General features: G+C 44.2%; 1 protein-coding gene across 2 annotated transcripts in view; it reads left to right on the forward strand.

The window, feature by feature from the left end:
* The window catches only part of SLC25A26 (solute carrier family 25 member 26), an 81109-nt gene extending 57121 nt beyond the window's left edge, over positions 1-23988 (forward strand). For both annotated transcript variants that reach the window (XM_071756252.1, XM_071756253.1), the window contains 4 exons: positions 10589-10658; positions 17641-17705; positions 19041-19114; positions 23522-23988. In XM_071756252.1, the coding sequence (XP_071612353.1) occupies positions 10589-10658; positions 17641-17705; positions 19041-19114; positions 23522-23618 (306 nt within the window). In that variant the 3' untranslated portion in view covers positions 23619-23988. The remainder of the gene's footprint in view (positions 1-10588; positions 10659-17640; positions 17706-19040; positions 19115-23521) is intronic.
* Positions 23989-24764: the final 776 nt, after the last annotated feature.

Here is a 24764-nt window from a genome sequence, read left to right on the forward strand (position 1 = left end):
AGACCCAAACTGGTAGCCAGAGGTACTGGAAGGATGGGAACCAGTGATGGATCTTCCTTGCCACGTGCTGCTTCCTCAATAGAAGCAGAAGGACTCAGGTTCTCCTTTGTTCTTGTGTGCTTTGCTGGGACAATATCTTGTCCTCTCACTGTGTGTCAGGAGCTTGGACCCACAGTGTGAATGTTTCAATCTGGAGGCTTCAGGGAGTCAAATGGAAAGGGAAGTCCACAGGCAGGGGGGGAGCATAAGATCAAGAGATGAAGGATGAAGATCAAGAGCTTTCACAGAACTGAGCTGTGTTTCACAGAAGAATCTGTAGGTACTTCATGAACTCAGCCTGATGTGTTATCTGGGTATTGTCCCAGTGCACAGGGTAGCTTTGGCTGCCTTTTTAGGAATCTGTTTCCCTGCCAGTGTCTAGGAATGGCTTTTTGTAAACTCCTGAGCAGCAGTGCTGGTCTGAGCTGCAGATTGTTAGTGCAGCAGCCATGGTTGGGAGCAAGAGGTGGCAGTGCTTGAAGAGAAGAAGTGCAGGGTTCTTGCCAAAACCACATAAAACAGCAACATCGTGGAGCTGTTTTCAGAATGTAAAGTTGTTTTTACTGATGTCCATGTAGCTGTGACAATAAAATTTATTGTTTAGATTACAGGCTTTAAAGAAGACATTTGAATTTAGCTTGCTACAGGAGTGAGTCACTAGGGATGAAACATCACGTTTAATCTTAAGAAGTCAGTGCATGTCTGCAAAGAAACAAAACTGGATTAATTTGCTCCACAAACCAGTTGCAGTATGTTCTTCTGACTGTGGAACCATGAGTAGAAAATGGCAAAAATCAGTCTTGCATGCTCCAGTCACATTGGCTCAGCACATGGAGAGAGCTCAAGGTTTGTCACATCAAAGCCAGGCAGTGAAAGCAGAATAGGTTTTGTTTATCTAAATGAAGCTCTTAAAAAATTTGCCCTGACAAGTACAACAAAGGAGAAAAAACACTGTGGTCCCATCACCAGGCTGAACGTGGCCAGTAGCATCAATAAATATGATTCAAGCAAGAGCTTCTCATGGGTGCATGAAGAAACTGTAATTAAGAAGAGGGGGGAACACAAAGGACAGGAGACCAGTGGCATGCAGCCTGAACACAGAAGAATTTACAGAACTTGAGGGGCTCTTCTGTGCTGTGCTAATGGGATAACTTGAGAAAAGTAAAGGTGGGAGCAGTTGTGTGTGATGTGTGTGGATCATCTTGTGGAGGAGATCAGAGGAAGTGCTGTGGCTGTGTCATTTTAGGAACCATTAGTACAGAGTTCCATAAGCTGATGGATGATACACTCCTGTAATTCCCTGAAGAAGGTAATCACCATAAAAATGAGGAAAAATACCTTTCCATTGTAAAGGGCAGTTAATGAGGCACATGGAAGAAGAAAAAGTTTCTTTTTCTTTCAAATACATGCTGGCTGCAGCCAGCAGCAGGGTGTTAAGCTTAAAGAAGCCTAATAAGGGCTTGTCTTAGGCAGCAAATCAGGTGTTTCTACATCCCAGTTATCTGCTTTGCTCCAAGCTGCTATGGTTACTCCTTATGCTTCCATCTGGCTTCAGCCACATAGTTTACAGGCACCAGCTGTCCAGTGAGACAGTAAATTTGTATATCATGAACTAAACCAAGTTAGAAGAAGAAGAGAGAGCATTGTATGGATTATTAAACTGTAAGGTGACATGTGCTGTGGGTGCTGACAAAGGGGGGATAGTACCATAGGAATATGGAATAAATATTGCTTCCAATCCAATCTTTGATTCCAGTTGCTCAGGTGAACACACAATTTAGAAACTGAATAGGCTCCTTTTGTAGATCTCAATGAATTGAGAAACAGCAGTAAATAAATGATGGTGACTTTCATTTAAAAAAACATAAAATGCTTTTTTCTGGTTGTAGCATTTACTGCTATCATGTATGCTTAATGTCCCTTCCCATCCCAGTTCCTCATTTTTACTTATTTTGATTTAGGCACAGATTATTGATAAAAACCAAAGGGGAGAAGGAAACTGTGCTGTGCTGTATCAGATTTGAGGACAGTCATTGTAATTCTCTGCTGGGGTACATTAGTGTAGCACTTCTGTCTTTTTATCCCAAGCCTTACAGCTAAAAAAAAATTGAATTCTCAAGAGTTTGGGAGAAGAAGGGGCATTTCAAATCTCATTCAGTGTCTACTACAGCAGCCCTCAGAGAAGCACCATGGCTTATCTCCATAAGATATATCACACAGTGATAGTTTGACCAGATTTGGATTCTTCTGGGTGGGGCTAATGCTTCCCATCTGAAACCCTGCTGGCCATGAAGAAAGGCAGCAGAACATAGATGTGGTGTTATTCCCAAATGCCAGCTGAGCACATTGCCTTCCATATTAGTTCAACTTTTGGAATAACATAAGATACAGTTCCCTTGTATGCTGCCCTGGAATTTCCAGGGTGCCTCTGGAACTTGCTTTGGAAACACTATATGTGTGTTCTTCATCGTGGGAATTTCAAATTACAGAGCTGCATATTTGGCATGAAAATATTGTGGGTTGCAGGGAGTCTGGTGCATCTCTTGTGCTTCTGCCCTGCTGCCAGGGGTGTGCAGTCTCCATTCAGATGACTACAGCACTGTGAAGTTCATCCCTTCTCTATTAATCTGCTGTTCTACTCTGTTCAGGAATTATATTCAGCCCTTCTAATTATCGTATATGAGTAGCAACCAACAGCACATAAAGTGCTTATCATTTGTTTCATGTTGCATCTTAATCTATTTTTTTTCTCTTTTAGACCTGAGGGAAAAAAACACCTCAATTTTGGCTGTGTGGTTATTGCAGTAATACAAGGCATCACTTTTTTTTAACAAAATATAGTTTAAACAAAGCCCACAGAATCAAGAGCCTCTAGTTAGCTTTGAGTTCAGAAACATCTTGTCAAAAATTCCTGTTTCTTATGGGTGAGTGGAAATGGTCAGTGCCCTTGGAGAACAGTGCTGTGTGTAAGAGAAACCCTTCTCAGGTGAAACAAGACTCAGTCCTCTTGGGTTTTATATTTCAGCATGTTGGCTGGGCTTCAGAGCCCCTGAGAGTTACTCCAACACAGCTGTACATGGAGAATGCTCCCTTTATAGACCAAAGGTATTGTATGTCTGGAGAACAGGCTCTGGTAGGCAGTGAGAAGGAGCAAGTGGGACAGGAGGACATAAGTCTCAGATTAGTAGACTTGAAAAATAAGGGGGTTTTTGTTTGCTTTGTAGGAGTTTTTTTTAAAAGATAAATTAAAAAAAAAAAAAAAAAAAAAAAAAAAGGATAAAGGATAAATAAACCTACTGTCCTGGGAACCTTTTGTCTTTTTCTTTAGACATGTCAGATTCTGAGATGAGGCATGTGGAGGCTGTGAAGATTGTGTAATGTCAGGGTCAGGCTGACTTCACCCTCCAGGATGTGTGTGTGCCCAGCTCCTGCTCATGCAGCCTCTCTGGGAGGGCTGGCACAGACTGTGCTGCTCTGCTGACCCAGGACCTGCAAGCAAAGGTAAAAATCTTGGATTAGCCATGCTCAAGATGATGTTTAGAGATTAAATCTTTAGAGATTTAAACTTCCTGCAGCTATAGTGAGCCCACATATTTTTTTTTGTCACTCTCTTTAAGATAATTTTCTCAAATCTGTTAAGTCTCACAGTTTAACAGGTGTTTTACAAAGAGAGATTTGGTTGGATTCAGCTTCAGAGGCAATAGCTAGAGACAGGGAACCAGGATACACAGGCAGGTCACTCCTGTGGGATTTTCTAATGACTGTGGTGGCACCTGATAATCCTGTAAGATGCTGAACAAACAGGAATGCTTTGGTGGCTTCAGAAGAGAATGGTTTGAAGTGTACACAGAGGCACATTTCTACCCTGTGAAATAAAGGCATTGAAGTAAAAAGGATGTGGAGACTCCAGCCATTCCCCTGTGAAGCTGAGCAGTATCAGGAGGTTTGTTGGGTCAGAACAGAAGGTCCTTGTGTGGTTGCTTAAATGGTTTCTGCCAACATGATGGAGAGCAGGCTTGGGATTGTGCTTATACTTCCTTAGGTCCCTTGTTTTCTGTCCAGGTTCAGCTGTCATCCCAGCCACAGAGCACTTCTGTTGAGAGGAACAGAGCTTGAGAAATCTGCCCATGGACTGAACTGTAGATCTACACAAAGGCATTGGCACCTGTACTTGTTTGCTTGGTTCTTTTGGTTGTCTGCTCCAGAGAACCCAACTTCTAGGGGCTGGTATAGCAGGATGGTGTGTGAAAAAGTCTGATTTGAGGGTGGGCTCAGCCTTTCTTGTAGGTGCCAGTGCAGATTTTTTTTTTTTCACTTTTTTTACCTTTGAGAGGGATACCTTGAAGCATGCTGTGCAAAGACTGCTTGGTGGGTTTCTGTGGAGGCTGAGGACTCTAGTCTTGTTTGGAGCTCGTTGCACCTGATTTTTAAAGTTAATAAGAATGAAAGGTTTACAAAATGCTTCTGCCCAGGCAGCTGGGCTTCTTGGCAGTAATAGGTGTTTAAATCTCCACCACTGAAACAATAAATGACATGCTATTTCCCTCCTAAAATTTACAATCAAGTCTGTTGCTTTTTAACAGGGTAAGTAGAAAATAGAGGAATATAGCCAAACTGGGCTTAAAATGGGTCTTTCTCTGCTCTTATAGGTAGGTGACAGCTTCCCTTTTTTTCCTAGAGAAGCAGTCTAGTATTTCTAGCATGTAAGAGTCAGTGAAATCCAGGCCCAGCTTTAAACCCGTTTCCTTGCAGGCAGTGTTGTAAGTGCTCTCCCATACCTTGCTCCCTCTTTGAGTAACACTCAAGCTGATGTAGGGATTAATTCCTCATGGTTAAGTACTGCAAACGTGTCTGCCATTTGCTGAGGTGCTGTCCCAGGGAAGCAGATTTGCACAGCAGCATTTTGAGGGGTGATGTAAGGGTGGGCAGTGTGGTGTGTGCATACCAGCAGCATAACGGCTGCATTTTTCTCACAAAAGAACAATGTACCCAACAGCTGTTCAGCAAACAGCCCTCACTTTATGAGTGTCACAATAAGTGGCATTCACACAGTCTTGAAGAGCAGTCAAAGGAATGCTGTATGCCATCTGCACCCAAGAGAAGGAAACAAATGCAGTCCTTACTTACGGCTCTGCAGACACGTTTGGGAAAGTCAGATGGTCTTGGATCATCAATGCAGCATTGAAAAGGGCAGAAGTAAAACAGATTCATGAAGTCTGTAGATAGAGAGCCAGATTGTGATGCTCTTGGCCATGCCTAGACCACAAGCAGTTCTCTAGAAGTTGGTGGACTTGCCAAGGATGTCTGGGAACATTTGGTAGAATATAGAAGTAATCAATGTGTGGAGGGCTCACCGTTTGATTTGGACTCTCATTTCTTGCTGAGGAACCTTAAAAGACTCGTGTAATTCTTCCATGTAGTTTATTCACACAAGTGTGCATGAAGTGCAGATTTATTAGCAGGCAGTAGCAGTGCAGATGGTCAGGGAAAGCTGTCTTAACTTTGAAGTAATTTTTCAGAAATTCATTTTCCTCCCCAGACACATATATGGCTCTCTGTGCCATGGAAACTGAGTGTAGTTGGCATATTATGTTCTGCCTTGCCATGGGAACACATTTTCTTTAACCAGGCTTTTAGCACATCCATTTTGATTTACATCCAAATGGGTCACAGACATCAATGCAGTATTATATAGGGAGAAAAAGGGAATGAATGCTTTTAACATGAAAAATATGCTGTTGCATGTGGGCCAACTCTTGTTCTTTTTCCCTCAGTTTATCGAGGATTTGGGTGGGTTTAATTCTAGGGCCAAATTCAGTACTGGCAGAAGTGAGCCCAACTCCATTAGTGAGTATGGAGCCTCAACATTTATGTCAACAATGAACTTAGATTGTTGAATTTTTCCCATGTTTGGGCTTGCATGTTTCCTGCAAGATAATATACACATGTACTTGCACATATGCTGCACATATGCACATAAAAATTCACTAGGGAGGGTGTTTGGCTCTATGCTCTATGTTTGATTTTACATACAGAAACAGGGATCAGTTTATGATTTTTTTGCTTATCCTGTAGTTAATGTGCCATGCATCTGTAAGGATCAGCCATGCAGTTGCAAGTAAAATACATAGTAGCAAAGGCAAGCATGGAAATTGCTTTCCTTTCCTCAGTCTGCAGGACTGCACATGCACACAAATCCATATGATTAATTCAGAAAGATTTTTCTCCCCTCTGTTATCACGAAGTTGAACATTGCCTTGAACAGAGGGGTATGTAGAAGTACTATAGATGCTTATCAATGGAGTGACTTGAAATATTTACTCAGCTGCAGGCCTCAAGTTAAGTGTATGCTCTGAGTTCTGCTTGTTTTTTAGTGCCTGAAGAACAGCAAGAACAGAGATGTCTCATTCTCAGCAACGTTTGAGGTGTTGGTGTGGTAATCAGGTTTGAGAAAGATGCAGGTTTTGTACTCTCCCAGGATCACTGGAGCTTAGGCCTCCTGAATATGGACCAAGCCCCAGTTGTGTTGTGAGCACAAAGCTGAGAGATGATTCCTGCCCCAGACTTTTACCACAAACACACAGCAAAGGTGATAGAAAGGAGTTGTGTGAACTGGTCAAAGGTTATTGGCCATGTGGAGCCCAGGTGTCCACAACATGTGAGGAACCCACATGTGTGGGCATCTTATACTTCCCTCCTCTGTATTCAAGAGCAATGGTAGTATTTTCTTTTTTCTTTTTCATTCTTTCTTGTGTTTTGTTTGTTTGGGGTTTTTTTATTTTTTAGGATTGAAAGGCCTTTAGTATATCATAAGAACAACTCTTCTGATGTGCAGAAGGCCCAGCAAAGGGGGGTGTCCTTGTATTCTCACTATCAAAAGAGCTAAATAATGTTTGTGGTGAGAATTAGAGGACACTGACCTATAGAAGAGAATGAAATGGGATCATTAGGAAGAACCGTCAGGCTCTCCTCACATATAAAACTTGACCCTTCTCTGTGAACATCGATCCCTGTGAATAATTGGAAATGTGCATTCAGGCTTCCCACTGTGTCCTTCTCTTCAGGACACACCCACTGGATTGCTTTACATGATGCAGCAATGCACAGGGAGATTTACATATATATCACATGAAAGTGTTTACAAAAAAAATTAGCATGTGATTGGGCTGGGAAGCTGCAGAGGGCCCCAACTCTAGGAGTTTCCGTGCGTTTCAGCCAGAAGATTTATTTCCAATTTGTTATTCATAAGGGAAGAGCGAGAGATTGGGATGGGGTCCTTTGAAGTGGAAAACAAAGTCTTCTATTCAGCCTTCAGCTTAATAGAATACACATGACACAGGCTTGGCATGGCGGCCTGCTTTCATGTAATGTGCTCCTTGTCATTTTGCTTTCCTAGGCTGGGAATACTGGTGGGAATGGGCATTGCCCTGGAAAAGGCTCCTTATCTCCTGCAGCCTTCTGCAGGAGGAGCGTGGTGTAAGCAGGTGGGAGCCATTCGGTGGCAGTGGTGGGAGAATCCAGGCTGATCCAGTTGTGTTGTTCCTAGTTCCCAGTTGATGTTTAACCATGCAAGAGCACGTGTAGAAAAAGCAGTGTAGCTGAAGGCTCTTTTGCCCTGTTTGAGGAGCCTGAGCTCTTCATGGGAGCCATGACCCATGGGCTCTGAGCCTGATTCTGCACCCATCTTTTGCCTGACCTGAGCTCTCACAGTTGTTCCCCCCAGTGGAAGGCAGAGTGTAATGTAGTCATTGTGTCACTGCAAATAACCAACACTTCTGTCCAAACTCAGTGTTTTGGGTAGGTATGCACTTGACTCCTGTATTTCTTTCCAGGAACAAGGCCTGTGGAACAAGGTTTACAGTGATCTGCAAGCCGTGTTATGAAAGCAGTATCAAAACCATGCTTGGTGCAGCACCAAGGCTTCAAATGTTTTTGAAGAACTTACAAGCCCAGCTTAGCACAAAGCCCTATCAATTAGTGGGGCTCTGGGCTATTAGAGAAAATGTGTGACCTTCAGCATGTCAGCTTGGCCCAGAGCACAAGTGTGGTTAGAAAGAATTTGGACCAGAGTCCTGCTAGTCCTCTTGGCTCTTTGACACTTGTTCCTCTTGGCTTTCCTCAGGATGATGTCCTCCTGCCCTACTTCTCTCTCACTCTTCTGCATGTTCAGGTTTGGTGTTCTGGGTGAATCACTGAAATCAGAGATGGAAGGAAACACATGAAGTCATCACATCCTGCCCTTGCCAGCACAGGATTATTCCCCACAGTACAGTCTTGAGTGCCTTCTCCAGTCTATTTTTAAATAACTCAAAGGAGAGGGCTTTCCTCTCCTCCCTGGGGAGGCTGGATCTGCTACTTAGTAGACCTCACTGTTGGGGAATGTTCTTCCTGTTCTCCAGCCTCACTTCTCCTTTTCCCTAATTTAATTGAACTGTTCCTAGCTCCACCCTTCTAACCAATTTTCTGTATTGCATGACTGCTGCAAATACCTGGTGTCAATTTGCAGGCATAATAGATAGGAGTTCATGACTGTCTTGCTTGGCAAAGGCTCTTTGTGCACAACTGTGCTGGGAAGCCAGGCTTTATCAGAAACCAGATTTCAGAGGTACATGACAAGAAATAAGAATGACCTTTTCCTACTTCTTTAGACCATGTCATTAACATATGTCATTAACATTACATTTTATGTTCATGTCCCATCATGACTGAGAATAGGCTGGGCTTTTGGCAAAGGCATGAATGTCTGTATTAATGTGCTGGTTTTCCTCTCAGTCCTCCAGCAGACCCTCTTTAGGGCTTTTTTGCAGGACAGAAGTAACTGTTCTTGGGTTTAGCTGTAGATTTATAGACATTTGGAGAACGTTTGATGAAAGAAATACAGTAATTCTGTGTTTATCAAATGGTTCCAGCAGTTAAATTTCTGAACCCTGGCTTTCAATTTAAGGTTTCTTAAGCACTTGAAGCATTTCAGAAGTGGGTTTTGAATGTGGGATTTATGCTTTGATGATACCTGCATGCTTTGAAAGGTAGTGCCTTTTGTCTTAGGGGGCTTGTGTCCTTCATCCAGCAGGACTGAGCTGCAAGAAAATTGTGTGTCCAAAGAGTGTAAATTATCCCAGAAAAGCATTTTATGGGTTTGAAGAATTATGAATCCCAGTTTATTTATTTATGAAATGAAAATCAGTTTCTGCTGTGGGTGACAGCAGAATAGAAGCCCATACTGCAAACACCAGGAAAAGAATGGCTAGCATTAAAGAGACTGAAATCCCTTTAGTGCTTTCTAACAGCAGAGCTGCAGCTATTTAGCTGTGGCAGGATACCAAACAACATTGTGGCTGGCCATTGTTGCTTGAAAAGTTTGATTTTTAAAACATTCAACTGAAATATAACCACCAGCCAAGTTGGAAGAGGCAAGTCACAAGTACATTGTGTTAAATGAAGAGTCAGCAAACGGGAGAAATGAGGAAATGAGTTCTCTTGCCTGAGTGGAAAGTGGCTGTATTGCAGACCAGGAGTCTGAGAGCAATATCCCAACCTGGCACAGTTATCAGGTTGCTTTTAAGAAAATTTTCTGATATAGATGTCATATGGCTTTAAAAAGATAGTGCCACAGCTATAAATTAAAATTACTGATTCCCCTGTGGTGGGCCATGGGTGCCATCCCTTTTTGCTCAGCATTGATCCTCACCTCATAAACCAGAAACCTCTCCTCCAGAGAACTTCCAGGGTTAGGATTTTGAGGAGATGGGACAGGGGAGGATGGAGCTGAGTGAAGGAAGAGAAAACAAATGACTTTAGCTGGCAGAATAAAAAACATTCCATCACCCACTGGCCTTTGTTGCTGATACCAATCAGACTTATCAAACTGTTTCTTGTGATTCTTGATTGTAGGAGTTTTTTAGAAGGCATCTTTCTTGTAGGTGTTTTAAATGTGCCATGTTCAAATGATGTTGTGAGTTAATGGAGTGGAGCATGGTGTGTGGGAGCAGTGGAGAGGAGAAGGGTGTGTGGTCCCTGGTGATGCCAAGTGAAAAACAGAGACACACCTGCTGTGGGATATAATGGGGCTGATAAGAGAAATTTCTTAACAATGGGGTTTTTTTGGGTGGGGACAAACAGGGCTTCTGTGTCACTGTGCTGGGGACTGTTTGTTTCAAATAGGAGTGTTTGGTACATCTAGGCTGAACTGATACTGGTTCCTGCACACCACCCCCCCCTGCTCAGTGTTTTGCTTTGCACTGTTTTATCTGCCAAAAAGAAAATAAAGTCACAAAATATTTGCAAAGTTGCATGGCCACAGGCTTAAATACATACATATGAAATCCCTGAAAGCAATTTGCTCCAAGCCTTTCTCAGTTCCAGACATCTTTCTCACTCCATCTGCTCGTTCAAGTATAAGTTCCTTGGGAAAAATCACTTATTACATCACTGAAAAATGCCACAAAAATAGCTTTTCACTTAAGTTCCCATCCTCAGATTTAACTCACATGGGGATCAGATAGATTCAAACATTTAATAACTTTTTATTTTCCTTTCTCTTTAAACACAGGATCTCTGGTCATGGAAGCAGGGTCACGTGGTGGATTCTTGGCAGTCAGCAGTCTGTGGAGCTTTTGCAGGTGCAAAGGATTATATGTTATACTGGGAAAGACTAAAGAAGAAAGGGAAAAATGTGCAAATCTATTAAGTATAGCAGAACAACATTCCTTTGTAATTCAAGTTTGTTTAGAAGAAAACGGATCCAGTTGTTGTTTGGAAATAGGAAAGTCAGCAAAGGAAAGAGGTGGAGGTGGGGGGGAAGCCTCAAAGAGGGTGTCTGTTTGAAAGACAACCAATTTGTTTTTGACAAATTTCTGTTATTTAAAAACCAGGGGCCTGTCAGTCAGGCTTTGCGATTATTTCAAAGTTGATTTGTAAAATCCTCATCCAGGAGAAACTTTGCTTGGGTGGGGGTTTGTGCAGCTGCCTGCTCTGAGCACTTCCCCAGGGGTTGAAGTGATTGCAGTGAGAGGCAGTGATTCACCATTCATGTGACAGCTCTGACAGCCACGTAGATTAACTGGAGTCAGGAGAGCAGAGGCTACCACTGCACAGCCTGCAGGCAAAAGCCTTCCACAGGAAAAAAACCAGAAAGAGGACCAAACATCTGGGCAATCTCCAGACACTAGGACAAGAATAAAGAGTGGCAGAATACAATACTGCACTATTTATTACCAAACAAGCCAGAAGTTAATTGAATTCTTCAGTAGGCTTCTTGCTTGATTTTAGCCTACTGTAGATATTTAAAAAAAAAAAAGAGGAAGAAAAAAAAAATCATTTAATGACTCATCAGTATAGCTGACAAGTTTGAGGGAGGACTCACTGTCTTAATAGAAAAAACAGCTTAGTAGTTAAGAGATGGATAGCCAAAGCTTTTCCCCAAGGACATAAAATGCATTTGGAGATTCCAAGCCAGTAACAGAATATGTGGAAAAAATAAATCCCGTTTAAAGAGAAATTATAGCATTTCTTGAAATAGAGATTATCAAAAGCAAAGCTTGGTCTTTGATGATTTACAAAATCAGAGCCATTACAGGGTATTTAACTTATTTTTAAAAAAGCTCTGTTAGGGGAATTGAAGTATTAATAGCAGCAGAATTCCAGCAGAGACTGAGGCTTTGATTTGATGGGTGCAGGAACTGCACAACTGAGGGAGAGTGTGTGGCTGTAACTGCACACAGTTTAGTAGATTGGGGATGTGGTCTGGGAGGGAATTGATTCTATTTTGGGGCAGAAGGGATATTTAGATGTTCTCTTGTGGTCTTGTCCAGCTATGTTTTCTGTGATGGGAAGTTTTACTGTGCTTAAAATTTGTTCTGTTGTTGGATTTTACACTGACCATCAAATCAGTGCTGGCAGAATCAGAGCGACTGAAGGAATGGTTTTGGTTTGAAACAGGGCAAGCTATGGGACTAAAAATGCTTTCAAATGTGATTTGTATGTCTGCAGGTGTGATATGGGATCATTAATTTAACTCTGATTTCTTTGCAGTCAGATTGATACAAAAACTGTGTTCAGGCATGTTCAGAGAGCTAGAAAGGTTATCTGATTTACCCAAGGCCTTGTGGAGTAATTTCCTGAAGTCAAATTTGGTGCCTCAATTGGAAATCCATCCCAGTGCCTCCATTTCCCTCTCTGTATGTCTTGATTCTGATGAGTTGTGCTTGGACTTGCTCCTCTTTGATGGATATTCAGTAGCATCTGCTCACTTTCTAGCAGAAATATTGTAGAAGGAGCTTCCAGAGGCACAGTTGTGCATGAATGTGCAGTTGCCCTTTGGCAGGTGCTGGGAAGACCTCACACTTGATACAGGAGGAGACACCAGGTCCTGGAGCAGCCCAGAGACTTTGAGGTCTGTGTTGGGGTAGATGTGACAATTCAGCCTTGCTGTCTTCAGAGGCTGTGAAGCATTCCCCAAGCACAAATCTTGGCTGAGTTGGAGTCCTGATTTTTTAAAATCATGTTATAAACCTTAAAAGGAGAGTATCCAAAAAACAATCTTCAAAGCAGAGATGATAGCAAATGCCACCATGGTGGAATCACAGAGACATTCTTCTCTCCTGTGTTATTTGCTTGAGTTCAATACTTTCTAAAAATACATTTGAGGTCCTGAGGGGCAGGGTAATAAGCTGAAGAAACTGAAAGAAAGGTCCTGTTTGGCTTCCCTTTATGGCATGCACACACATAGATATGTGTGTTGCTTAGTTCCTAGCTAAATCATAATTATCTGCTGAAGACAAAACAAAGAGCAACAATATATTGAAGTTTCATCCTCAGTGCCTGTGAAATGACAGCAAAACTTCAGCCCAAGTGCTGTGAGAGGCCCAGCTCTGCCTTGTTGAGTGCACATGTGTTAAGATGTATGTATGCAATCCGTGGGCTTTTTATAGAAATGTAATAGGCACTAGCATAAATATTGGAGATTTGGAATCCTCTTTGTCTCATCTGTTACTAATTTAGTCCCTGGAGGCCTTGTCCAACTTTATCATCATCCCTGGTGTTTCAACTAAAGATGTTTGGAGAAGTCAGGGAGTGAGAGAAGGTGATCCCTGAGCAGCCAGCAAGGAGGAACACAAGGGCAGATCATGGTATTTTCAGCCTGAGGTTGCTTTTGAACCAAACCTCACATCATGTCTGAGCTTTTTGGATACCAGCACAGATTTGGGCACTGGGCTTGGGCAGGCTGGAGGCAGAGGAGGGAAACGTGACCCCATGGTGCAGGCAGGCCAGGCATGATTGTGGGTACACTCCATGGTGGAGTCTTCTCTGGGCTTAGGTTGCCTGGCTGGACCACTGCACCCCAGTACCAGGACAGACTGTCCCAGAAGAGCTTTTGGGTCAGTTTTGTGAGGCCTCCACAGAGGTGGGACAGTGGCAAGAAAATCCTGCCATTGGGTATTAGCTGTTGGGAAAGCAAAGTACTGGAACAGTGAGGCCATCTCCAACTTGCCAAAGAACCCGAGTGTCTGTTTAATGGAACTGAAAGATGGCTCTGTTAAGGACACCTTCTTTTTCCCTATCATAAGAAAGGTGTGGCTTAACATTAATAATTAATGCTCTGTGGTGACAAAGTGATCAAGACTGGAGGTGCCAGTCTAGTGAACAATAAAGCACTAACAAAAGCTTTTTGCACATTAACAGGGAAGACTTCCCATCTCTTTTGTTTTGACCTAATCAGCTCTGACAAGGTTGCACGCTGTGTCTAAAAGCCTCTTTAACTCTATAGCTCTGAATAAATCTTTGAGTAGTTCTCAAGACTTTCCTGCAGGGTCTGCTTGGACCATGCTTCTAACTCTGAACTGGTGAAATTGCTGGAGTTTTTTTGAAAAGGATTTTGGGTTACTTTGCACTATCATTGGCAGGTGGTGTTCCCACAGTGATCAAGGACCAGAATAAACTTCCTCTTTAAAAAAAAAGAACATAATAGCAATAAAATAAAAGTTCAAATAAGAACTGATTGATTGACAGAGAAGTTAGAATGGTAAAGAAAATAAAGATACAGGGACTGAAAAATTTGTCTTCCTCCATACTTCAGGAATGTGTCAAAGAACCTGGGAAACAATTGTCTGTAGCAGCAGCAGCAGCAAATTCTTACTGCAAGGGCTAGGGTTGTGTATTATTGTCAGGTGAAGTATTTAACTATTCTGATGCTTGATTTTCATTTGCATATGACACCTAAAAGGGTAGGAAATGCTGGGACATATCCTAAGTCTTCAGGACTTTTTAGTCTTACTGCCAAATAGAGGTAGATCATTGTGTGCAGATGTCTGTCACTAGCACTTCCATCAAGAAACTGGTCACTAGGAAAGTGTGAGCAGCAGAGGGATTTTCTGTTTAACACCCTGAGCTTGGTAAATTTTAGCTGTTCAGCTGACGTGTGAATACACAGTGTCCATTGTAACTTCTTGGGTGACAGGTGATGAATTTTCCACTACTGCTTGAACTTTTCCCAAGAAAGGAGCTTGTCACCCTGCTCAAAATATTAACAAGCCAAGAGCCTTCTCCCACCTGAAAATCTGTCTTTTTGCCCCAGTCATCACCAGATTTTTCTAGGGCAAGGGAGAAAGTAGATTTCTCCAGGAGTGAGCTGCTGAGTCTGTCTGGATGCAGACCATCTGCAAAGGTGCCTTTTTCTCTGTCAGCTCTGCAGGGAAGCCAGAAGGATTAGGAGGGTAAGGCTGGATGTGTCTGTGCCTTTTTGCCCACCTGATGCTTTGATACCCCCTTTTCCTGGTTGCAGACTCCAAGGCTTGTGTGGCAGCTCTTGGAGAATTCAGTGACAGCAGGAATAGATTAAAGGAGAGATTTAAAGATATGTGGGGCCTTACTGTGAATTAGTGAAGTACACAGCCCTCCTGTTTTGAATGAGTAGAGTCTGGCTGTAGTGGTTTTTATCTGTTGTATTAATTTGATGATTGGAAACAGTCATGTTTGCAGTTCCTTTACTCAGCTAGAGTAGGTGGGACTCAGCAGTGCCTTGCTAGTGCTGTAACCTGTTTTTAGGTGTCTGTACTGATGTTGAAGAGGTTGGTCTAAAATTGCCTTGGACATTTAGGGTTAAAACTGGAGTAAATTAATTTTGTCAGACTCACTGCCTTCAATGAAATGCATTTCCCAGTAAATGTTAGCTTTAATCTTGTGTTTTTGTCAAGCATATACAAACTTGCTTTTAATTTAGCCCCCATCCTGCTGCTTGTTGTGCTTATGAAGCATTTTATTGTTGCTGTTGTCATTCTAAATTGATTGGTAAATCTGTACTGAATACTTCCCAGTGATGGAAAAAGAAACATTGAAATATTAATAACAAAAGAGTCTGAAAGATGCAGATGTTAGCTGGGGGAAAAAAAATGAGCACCAATCAGCCTTGATTAAAGCTTTCAGATAAGAATTTAGTAACATATCAGGATAAATTGTGTTTTTTCTAGTCAGCCAAGACTGAAGCTTCTGCCAGTAAGAAACTGTGAGGAACAAAGACATAAAAAAAAAAATAATTAGGAGCAGATAAGGGGAATAAGTTAGTGTGAATTAGAGTGTAACCATCAACTCTATAGCTGAGTAATGCATTGAGATATTTTGCTTGATAAAGGCCTGACAACCATGTGGTTAACTGTTTAATTTTGTCTTGGTCTGTGAGCAAAGGAAGGGCTTCTACATCCAGACTTGTTAAGCCACTATTTTCCATGGAGATTATTTTTACTGCTCTAAAAATACATAACTGACACGAGTACCAAAGTTTCTATCCAGACCACTCTCTCAAAGCCTTTGGGTCACTCACTCAAAAACTGGCTCATGATAAAAAGATTTTTGACCTTAAAGAAGATCCAAGAATGGACTGGAATTTAGTTTAAACTGCACACAGTTTCTGCTTTGGCTTCTTGAATATACAACCCATTTTTCTGCTTTTTAGTGAGGTATCACTGCTAGAAAGCTTCCAGCAGAGTAAACAGGATGGGCTGACCTCAGGTGAGCAGAAGCTGCTGCTCAGAGGGGTGTTTGGGGCTGTTCTCTGGCTTGGCTTGGCTGCTCCTGTTGGAAATCCAGGGGACTGCACATCTGCTTTACTCCTGAACTGTCATGGGACATTCCTTGATGAGCTGTAAAAAGTCAGTGTTGGGTGCCAGCTGGCCCAACCTCTTTTCTGACATACAGCAGGGTTTTGTTATGTTAAAGCTAAGGTAGTAGAGAGAGAGAGATAGATGCAGGTAAAAACATGAGCCAGTGGGGAAGATGGAGTTTTTTATTACTTTACAGATTTTAGAAGAAATGCTTCTCCCATCCCAAGGAAAGAGAGATCATTTTTTCTGCATTCCATAAACAGAAATTAGTTTATTTTTAGATTATTCCCTGGACACCGTGTAGGCTTCAGTCTTTGGAGTCACTTTGTTCCCTGCTGTAGCAGATACAGGATTTAGACAAGCTTCAGGGGAAAAAAAAAAACAGGAGGAAGAAGAAAGATTTCAGGATAGTTCTCTATCAGTTTTATTTCCCATTCATTACTTACTGCTGGGCTGCTCCTGCATTTTAAGAGCTTCTTTCTCTTTGGCTCTTCTTCAACATGAATTACTTGCTTGAAATATTGCAAACTGAAGGGGGAGAAAGAGGTGAGAGTTAATTTTAGAATGGGGAAATATAAGGCAAAGGGAATAAGCTCCTGGGAGAAAAAGCAGCAAAGCTGGTCCCTGGGTAGCACAAGAGGCCAGGCTGTAGCCACGGGGAGAGGCAAACGTAGGTTTGTGGGTGAGACATGCAGATGCATAAAGCTGAAGATTTCTGGCTTTCAGGAAGAAAGCCACAGCTGAGCTGTGTGATCCGAGTGAAAGTTGCGAGCTCCAAGGGTTTGGGAGTGATTAAGGAGAATGAAAGTGCCCCCGAGGGGAAGATGGCACCTCTGGCAGCAGACTTGTGACAATTTCCAAAGACCCTTGAGCAGCTTCACATTGTTGTTATCCAAAATGGAGCCGATTTCATTCACTGGAGATGAGCTTCATCCCAAACACTCATTTGTCTTTTTTCCTAGGAAACAGAAACCCAGGTCCAACAGCTGAAATCCAGACCCAGTTGTCTGTGTCTCGTGGGCAGCTTTGCCCCTGCAGCATGTGTGTTTCAGATGCAGAGCATCTTTCCTCTTAGCATTCCAGTGGTCAGGCTTTAATTCTCCAGGCAGAGCACAGTGAGTCAAGCTGATTTTCTGATCTCTGCAAAGGAGTAAGGAGGTTCTTCCTTCCAGACTTGCCCAGAGGTGTTGGAAGTGGAATCCATTATCCCTACAACCTTCCTATGCTCATGGATGTAGAGTCCAAAACAAAAGGACAGTACTCTCAGTGGGGATGTTTGGATTTACACTTAACAAGTGTAGAGCTGTTTTCCTTAAGTCAACACAGAGGAATAAAACACTCTGTGTGCAGACCTTCAGCAGCCTTACCTGAGCTCTGACGTGAGGAAACATGCTGCAGGCATTAAGAATGGAGCAGTGTTGACCACAGCCATGGGAGTTAGAGGCAGTGTGGCATTCGTGTTCAACCAACAATGTCTCACTTGTGTTTGGTATTTTAATTTGCTCAGGTGGATTTGCAGCTGCAGTCACCACACCTCTGGATGTAGCGAAGACGAGAATTATGTTGGCAAAGGTAAGAGTGAAGGCAGCCAGCAGACACACAGGTGAATGCCTTGGGTAGTTCCAGAGTTCCTCTGTGGTCACTACAGAATCAAACCCAGCACCTATCAATAATGATTTCTGCTCTTGTCCCTAAAAGCAGCATTAATATGAACAGGTACTGCGGGCAGAACCAATGAAATTGTTGTGTTCCTTTTCTTGTGTTGCTCTTCTGGTCATTTCCCAAAGGAGCTGAGAAGATCTGGTGCTGGTGCTAGGGTCTAAAGGAGAAAATCCTCAAAGTCAGATTCCCAGAGTTAAACTTCCCATCAGGGATTTATTCCTCTGTTTGTTTTTTTTTTTATTTTGGGGTTTGAGTGTATGTGTCTTTTCTGAGTAGAGCTTGGCATTGGATTTTCTGTCCTAAAATATTAAGGCACAGAGATCATGATGGTTTACAACTGCCAGCCAGGGCAGAAGGAAGGTCAGTTTACTAAGTAGTTAAATTGCTACTAAGTCTGGTGTTCTCATCATCATCCTGCTGACCCCAGAGCACAGCAAAGTGGCCACATTGCTAAAAGCTCTCAGCCTTTCCCTCTCCTGAAAAGAGCTGTTGTGTTGGCAAAGGTCAGGCATCCTGGAGCTGCTGTGGGTGGTTTTTACCCTGTTGCTCATGTCCCTCAGCAGGGGGATGTTTCTTGCTGATGCCATGCACCTCCCCAGCTGAGTGCTGCTGTGTCACCTCTCATTGCTGCATCTTGTACCTGGGGCAGCTTCTTTGCCGTTGCATGATGTGGGTGATAAAACTGAGAACTGACTTGTTTCTGTCTGCTGATGGGCTGAGCAACCATGGTGCTTTGGGATGTTCTGAGACCATTCAGACAGCAGCTTTATATTAGTCATCTCTCTCTACCTAGATCACACCTGTAATTTAATTGCCTGTAACCCTGCTGTTTGCCCTCTGTTTTGCCCTCAAGGCAATTTTCACATGCAATATACCACTCATGCACTTTCTTAAGTAAATCCTCCTGCAGTGAACAGCAAAGTCATTTTTTGGTGCTCTGAGAGTTGTGTTTTTATTAAATTCTTACTTCAGTGTCAGCTGCTGGATGTAAGGCTGAGTGTAGTTCAGAAAGGACTGGATTCCTGGTTCTGAACTAACCAGCTGTGACCTTAGACTCATCACTTTGTTCTTCTGTGCCTCAGTTTTATTCCTGGAGACAAGGAGCTTTTGCCTGTAAGGGTAAGGAGTCACTAAGGTGTCTGTAATTGCTGGAAAGTAGCACTAAGCAGGGACAGGGAGCTCAGTAAAAAAATAAACCTCTTTGCCAACAGTTTATTTCAGTCTCTCTCTCTCTCTGTGGTGCAGGCTGGTTCCAGCAACGCCAGTGGGAATGTTCTGGCTGCCCTTGGTGGCATCTGGAGGACAGAAGGCCTGGCAGGGTAAGGACATGCTGCAGAAGCATATTTCATGTGTTGTTTCTCTGTGCTGTGTGGTGGGAGAGGGTGGGGTGGTCTGCTTACATTTAAATCCTGTCATACTGAAAAGGTTTTTCATTGCTGTACACACGGCCAGGGAGCAGCTCTCAGGTAGCAAGGAACTTCAGGTCACTTCAGAGAGGTCTGGGGTCCTTGCCCTGGCACTGGCTGTGAGCATTGTCCAGGGAAAAGCACAGAAATGGGGCATTACTGGGGATTTATCCGTGGGATGATCTCTTAAGTTTAGCTCTAGGCTTTGGAGGGGAGGGTGGCTCTGTGTTTCATGGACTTTTCTCCCTGCTTGTGTGCATTTATGTGTTGTATCCCTTTAAACTTTGGGCACACACGTTGTCCTGTGGCAGCGAGTGGCACAGCTTGATCTTGAGGTGATAGGACCCACATGTCCCTTATGGACAGTCTTTTCCTCCTGGCAGTTTCCTACTGATCTGAAAACACCAGCAAGGTCTTCTCTCTTCTTTTATATTTGATGTTATATTCTTACATCAAAGCGTGATGGGCACATGTGATGCCAGTGTGGTGGTGGCAGCAGGGACAAGCTGAAGCAGAGGGCAGGGAATCATCAGCTCCCTTACTCCTTTGAGCTGTCAGGGCTGGGCTTGAGCACATGCCTGCTTGGATTTCTCCAGTGAGGCACTTGTTGCAAAAATGTAAGTTTTCTGAGAGCAAAAAGTAAGTCTGAGCAGCTGCAGATTTCTGGCTGCTTCCTCCTGTGACCAGAATGTAGATGTGTTCTGGGCTGTCTGCTGTCAATCCAGTCTCTTGACAGCCTCACCTCACCCATTTCTGAGACAGAGAATTGTTCTTCTGGCCTTGGAGCATCATTGTGAACAAAAAAATGTCCTCTCCTAGCACTTGTAGAACGTTTTGAGGTGTTATGGTGTCATTATTGATTTTTAAACATCTATTTCATTTATTCCACCTTGCACTCTTTGAGTGTAGGAGTCATACCAGTTATTGGCCACTTGTAGTGAATATGTATCTTAAACAGCTCCTCCAGCCCATCATGTTCAGCCTTTGTTTCCTCTGGTGGGGCTTCTGTTCCACCTACCCCTGGCCTGGAAGAGAAACAGGGTTTTTTTGGAAGCTTCACTTGGGGCTTTTCACTGTAATTTCTCATAGGTTTTTAATCCACTTGATGTGGCTGATACTTTCAGAGTGCTGTTTTAACACTTGTAAACTCTTGCTTGAAGCAGCATGCACATCACAGCTTTGCAGGAGACAGTTTTCTCTTAACATCTGATCTCTGCTCACACAACTAATAAAAGTTCAGTCCTCTTTCTACACATGTGGAAAATAATTCAAAACAAATTGCAGGAAGTTCCTGAACACCGACTCCAGGAAGGAGTCCAGCTGTGCCCCCTGGCAGTGTTCAGAGATGGGTTGTCTCAGGTTTGCTCTTTGAGATGATGAGGTGACCTGGCAGTGGATGAGTTTTGGGTCCTACAGGGTTTGGTGGGCTCTAGGGCATGTTCTGAAGGGTCTGGGAGAAGTGAGGCCATGTCTGATGGAAGCTGAGCTGTGAAGGGTGTGAAGGGGCACAGATTTGTCTTGGGAAACCTCCCCCTTTTCCCCAGCCAACATCAGAAATGTTGTGTTCTTTTCAGTGTGTGTTCTTTTCAGGGTGTTTCAGCAGTGCCCTTCACTAAATAACCCAAAATTAAACCCTGCCTAAAGATAGTACCCGTGGTCTAGGACCAAAGGGAACACAATTCAGTTGAAATCAAAACAATAAGTGATCTGGAGAAAAAGTAACATGTAAAGGAGGCCAAGCTGTGTCAGCTGTGAGGAAAAGGAAGAAAGTCTTGGGAAAAATAAATGCAGAGGTTGCCATGCCTGCTGCCAATTATAAATCTATTAATCAAAACCAATAAAAACGTCGGTCGTTTTTGGCCAGTTGTAACATTAAATGATTTATGGCTCCTCTAATAAATCTTATACTTGAAGAGAAGGAATTCTGAGGGCAGAAAGACTCTTTGCTTATTGCCACCTTATTAAAACCAGAGTGCAGGGCTCTGCTTCCTGGTCTGCACCTAGTAAATCCCCCTGCTTCATTCCCAGATATTTCACATCACTTTCTGTCCAGGGAGAGCCAGGCATGTGGCAGGAGGCAGGGGAAGGATGGGGTGAGTGGATCTGTGTGCCTTTTTTGCTCTTGCCAGAGGAGTAGACAAGCTGCTGACATGAAAGCAGGTTTATGTCTTGTCTGACTGCTTTTCACCCGAGGAGGTGGTGGTGTTAGAAAGCCATGGATGGAGCTTCACAATATCTTGGTGAGAAAGACAAGAGTTATTTAATCGATAAATCTGGTGAGATGGTTCATCCCAGCTTGTGTGGAGCTGGTGGTTTGCACCAGGTGTCTGGTTCCTTGGAGGAGCTTCCAGGTTGGGGTGGATGTGGTATGGTGGGCATTAGCTCTCTGGAGCCTGATTGTGCCCATGCAAGTGGAGGGATCAGCCCTGTGCCCAGGGCTTCCTGCTTTGAAGAGCAGGAGCTGCCCACAGGAGTGAGCTTAGTGTGGAGCTGTAGTCAGAAAAAGCAGCATATTAGCCACAGCATGACCACCTCTTTTGTCCAAAGCCTAATATAGAGGTTTAGTGGCACTTTGGCCTTTCCCAGCACTGTCCTCTCTCTGCTGTGTCTTTTCAGGGATCCTGGTTAGTCTCTATTTGAGCAAGAACTTGCTTGTGGGCTGCCATGTTGTTGCCAAAAAAATGTCACCTGTGCTGCTGGTACCATTGGGAGCCCTGACACAAAGAGCTGCACCCCAGAGGGTGTGCACATGGTAAAGGGGGAACACATGGTGCAGGTTTAAACATGATTCCCAGATTCCTGATGCAGGCTGGGAGGGAGGAGAGGCAGGGTGCCAGGTGAAATTTGTGCAAATACAAAGCAGACAGCAAACCAGGGCCCACCAGAGCTGTATCTCATGGAGCCAGCAGAAAACAACCCAAGTGATTTCATCTGCTGGTGAGGGCACTTGTGAGACAGGGATGAGCAGTCTGGGTCAGGCTTGCAGCAGAGCTGAGATCTATGAATTCAGGGCAGCCCCAAAGCTGTTCAGCTCTGCAGCTGGAGGGCCCTGGGGGGAACTGTGGGTCAAAGGAGGGGATAAAAGGAGGAGCAGAACCAAGATTCTTGGAAGTGATGGTTAGTACTAGAGATTGCCAGGGATGCAGGTTCTGGGTAACTTGGTTATCTGCCCCTGTTTGTGTAACAGCTGGGTCTCAAGTGGGCTGCTGTGTAACTGGGTCACTGAGCCACTGCTCCTGTAATGCTGCCTAATTCGGGAGGAGAGGGATGGTGCATTTCCAGAGGGATGCTGCACCACAGGATTTACCCTATCAGCATTCTGCCCATACATGCCTTGTACAAATTACTCTGTTTTAAAGCTGTCATTATGGTAATAGACCCAATTGCTGTCTAGTAAAGCCATAAAATGTTTCCGTCTGCCTGTGTGCTCCAGGCTCCTTTGCAAAGCTCATTACACCAAAACCCCGAGTTCCTGCAGCCAGAGGTTTCCCCAGTGCACCAGGAGTAGCTGGGCATGGGCAGGGAGCTGAGAGCTCCCGAGGAGCCCTGGGGATGCCTGCATCCAGGTCCCAGCAGGAATTCCTCTGGACACACTCCTAGCAAGGACTCTGCAGCTTTTGGTGGCTGCAAAGCCGAGGGCAGCAGTGACCCCACAGGGCTCAGCCAGAGGCTGCTGAGGGGCTCCTGCCACGGGGGCCAGATCTGGTGGGGAGATGCCAACCAGATTCGAGCCTGATGTTTAAACCTTGCTTGTGACAAGGGAATCAGGAAGCCTGTAATCTTCTGGGGGGATACACTGGGCTATCCTGAAATTGTTAAACCTGCTGTGAGCTTAGATGTGCCGAGCAATTGGCTTTGCATGAACTTCTTGACAACTTCCAAAAACTCTTAGGATCAGACACCTAAAACAGCCATTCCTGCTCTCTCTCTTGGGTTTATTGGGGTGAGCAGGACTGCCTCGAGTTGGGGTACTCCTGGCAGAGGGGGGGGGTCCCTCTGAGGCTGGATGGGGACAGCAGAGGATGGGAGGTTTCTCATCTGCCTGCACCCCTTTGCTGGGATGTGTCTGAGCTCCTCTTCCCACAGCATGGCCTGTAGCCTCCTGCACCTTTGCTTTTGCAGAAGCACCTGAGAAGGGATAAAAATCCCAAGGCTTGGGAGTACTGTTAGGGATACTCTTGCTTGAGTGAGCAATGGGGTGGGATTTAAAAAACCAGCAAGAGAGAATTTTTCTTGGCTCTGTTTTCTGAAGCCTCTGCACCAACTGTGCAGCATCCACTCTTCCTTCATCCTCTGAAACCACCTTCCTTTTGCCTTCAGCTTGTTTGCAGGTGTTGTCCCACGGATGGCAGCCATCAGCCTGGGAGGCTTCATCTTCCTGGGGACATACGAGAAGAGTCGCCAGCTGCTGCTCTGACCCAGCCTGGCTGCTCCTGCTGGTGGCCACCAAAGAGCTGGAAGAGGAGGAGGAGTCAGTCCATGGACTCAGCCTTCCTCCTGCCGCCCCTCGCCTGCTGGAGCAGCTGCTCAGCCTTCTGAACGCCACTTTCACTGGTGAAGAGAAGTAAATCCTCCAATAATCCAATTTCCCAAACATGAAATTTTTCCTGCATGGAAAGTGAGTGAGGTCATTGTGAGAGTCGTGCCAAAAAAGTAATGTTTGGGGGGTAAACAGCTAATTACGGTGGCTGAGAAAGGCGTTATTAGAACTCCTGCAGGGGAAATGTTTTGCAAACCTCCAGGTTGTGGGCTGAGTGGGGAGGCTGAAATAAAGCAAGTTTTCATAATTCAGTGGCACCTGCCTCGTAACACAGGGAGGGTTTTTCTGGTCGGGGAAGGGGCTGATAGAGTTACGGCCTGCTGCCCTCCAACAGCACTGAAAGTATTCCAGGTTGGGAGAGCTCTTTGTAAAAGACAATAATCCATTTGTTTCTGATTTGAGCAGTATTTGAGAAAGTTTATATTCCTGTTTATACCTACAGGTGCTCAGCAAGCATTCCTCTGTGGTAGCCAATGCAGCTTTATTAATTAGACTCATATTTCTCCAGTAAAAGCACGGGTTTGTATTATTTTACAGCTGTGCTTGTGCAAAGACAGACACGCAGCTCTGCCTTCTTTTGGGCTTTCTCCCTCAGCAGCTGAAGGGAGCAGGAGGCTGGAAATGCTGAAGCCCAGGAGGGAGGCTGGGAAGGCAAGTCAGGGAGAGCATGGAAGTTCTGCCAACAGCTGGATGGATCCTGAGGGCTCTCAGGGTGCTGTTGGCTGGCAGAGCAGAGCTCTGCTCCTCCTCTCATGGTAGGAGAGAGAAACTATAGTGGCCAAAATGGTGCAGGGATGGGCTATGTGAAAAAGCCTTACTGAAATTGCACAAAATTATCACCAGTCTGGGCTGGAGGCCCCAAGTTGACCTCAGCAAGTTGGCCAAATGGTGCTTGAAAATGTTGAGATGTGGAGGGTGTTTGCACAGGGACAACCTGGGTAGGACAAAGTGGGGCTGTGGTGGTGTGGGGGGACAGGAGGGGCTGGGCCAGGTGGTGTCAGGTCCCCTGTGTGCCCTGGACTC

The sequence above is a fragment of the Heliangelus exortis genome, chromosome 12, assembly GCF_036169615.1.
Source record: "Heliangelus exortis chromosome 12, bHelExo1.hap1, whole genome shotgun sequence".
Taxonomy (NCBI): domain Eukaryota; kingdom Metazoa; phylum Chordata; class Aves; order Apodiformes; family Trochilidae; genus Heliangelus; species Heliangelus exortis.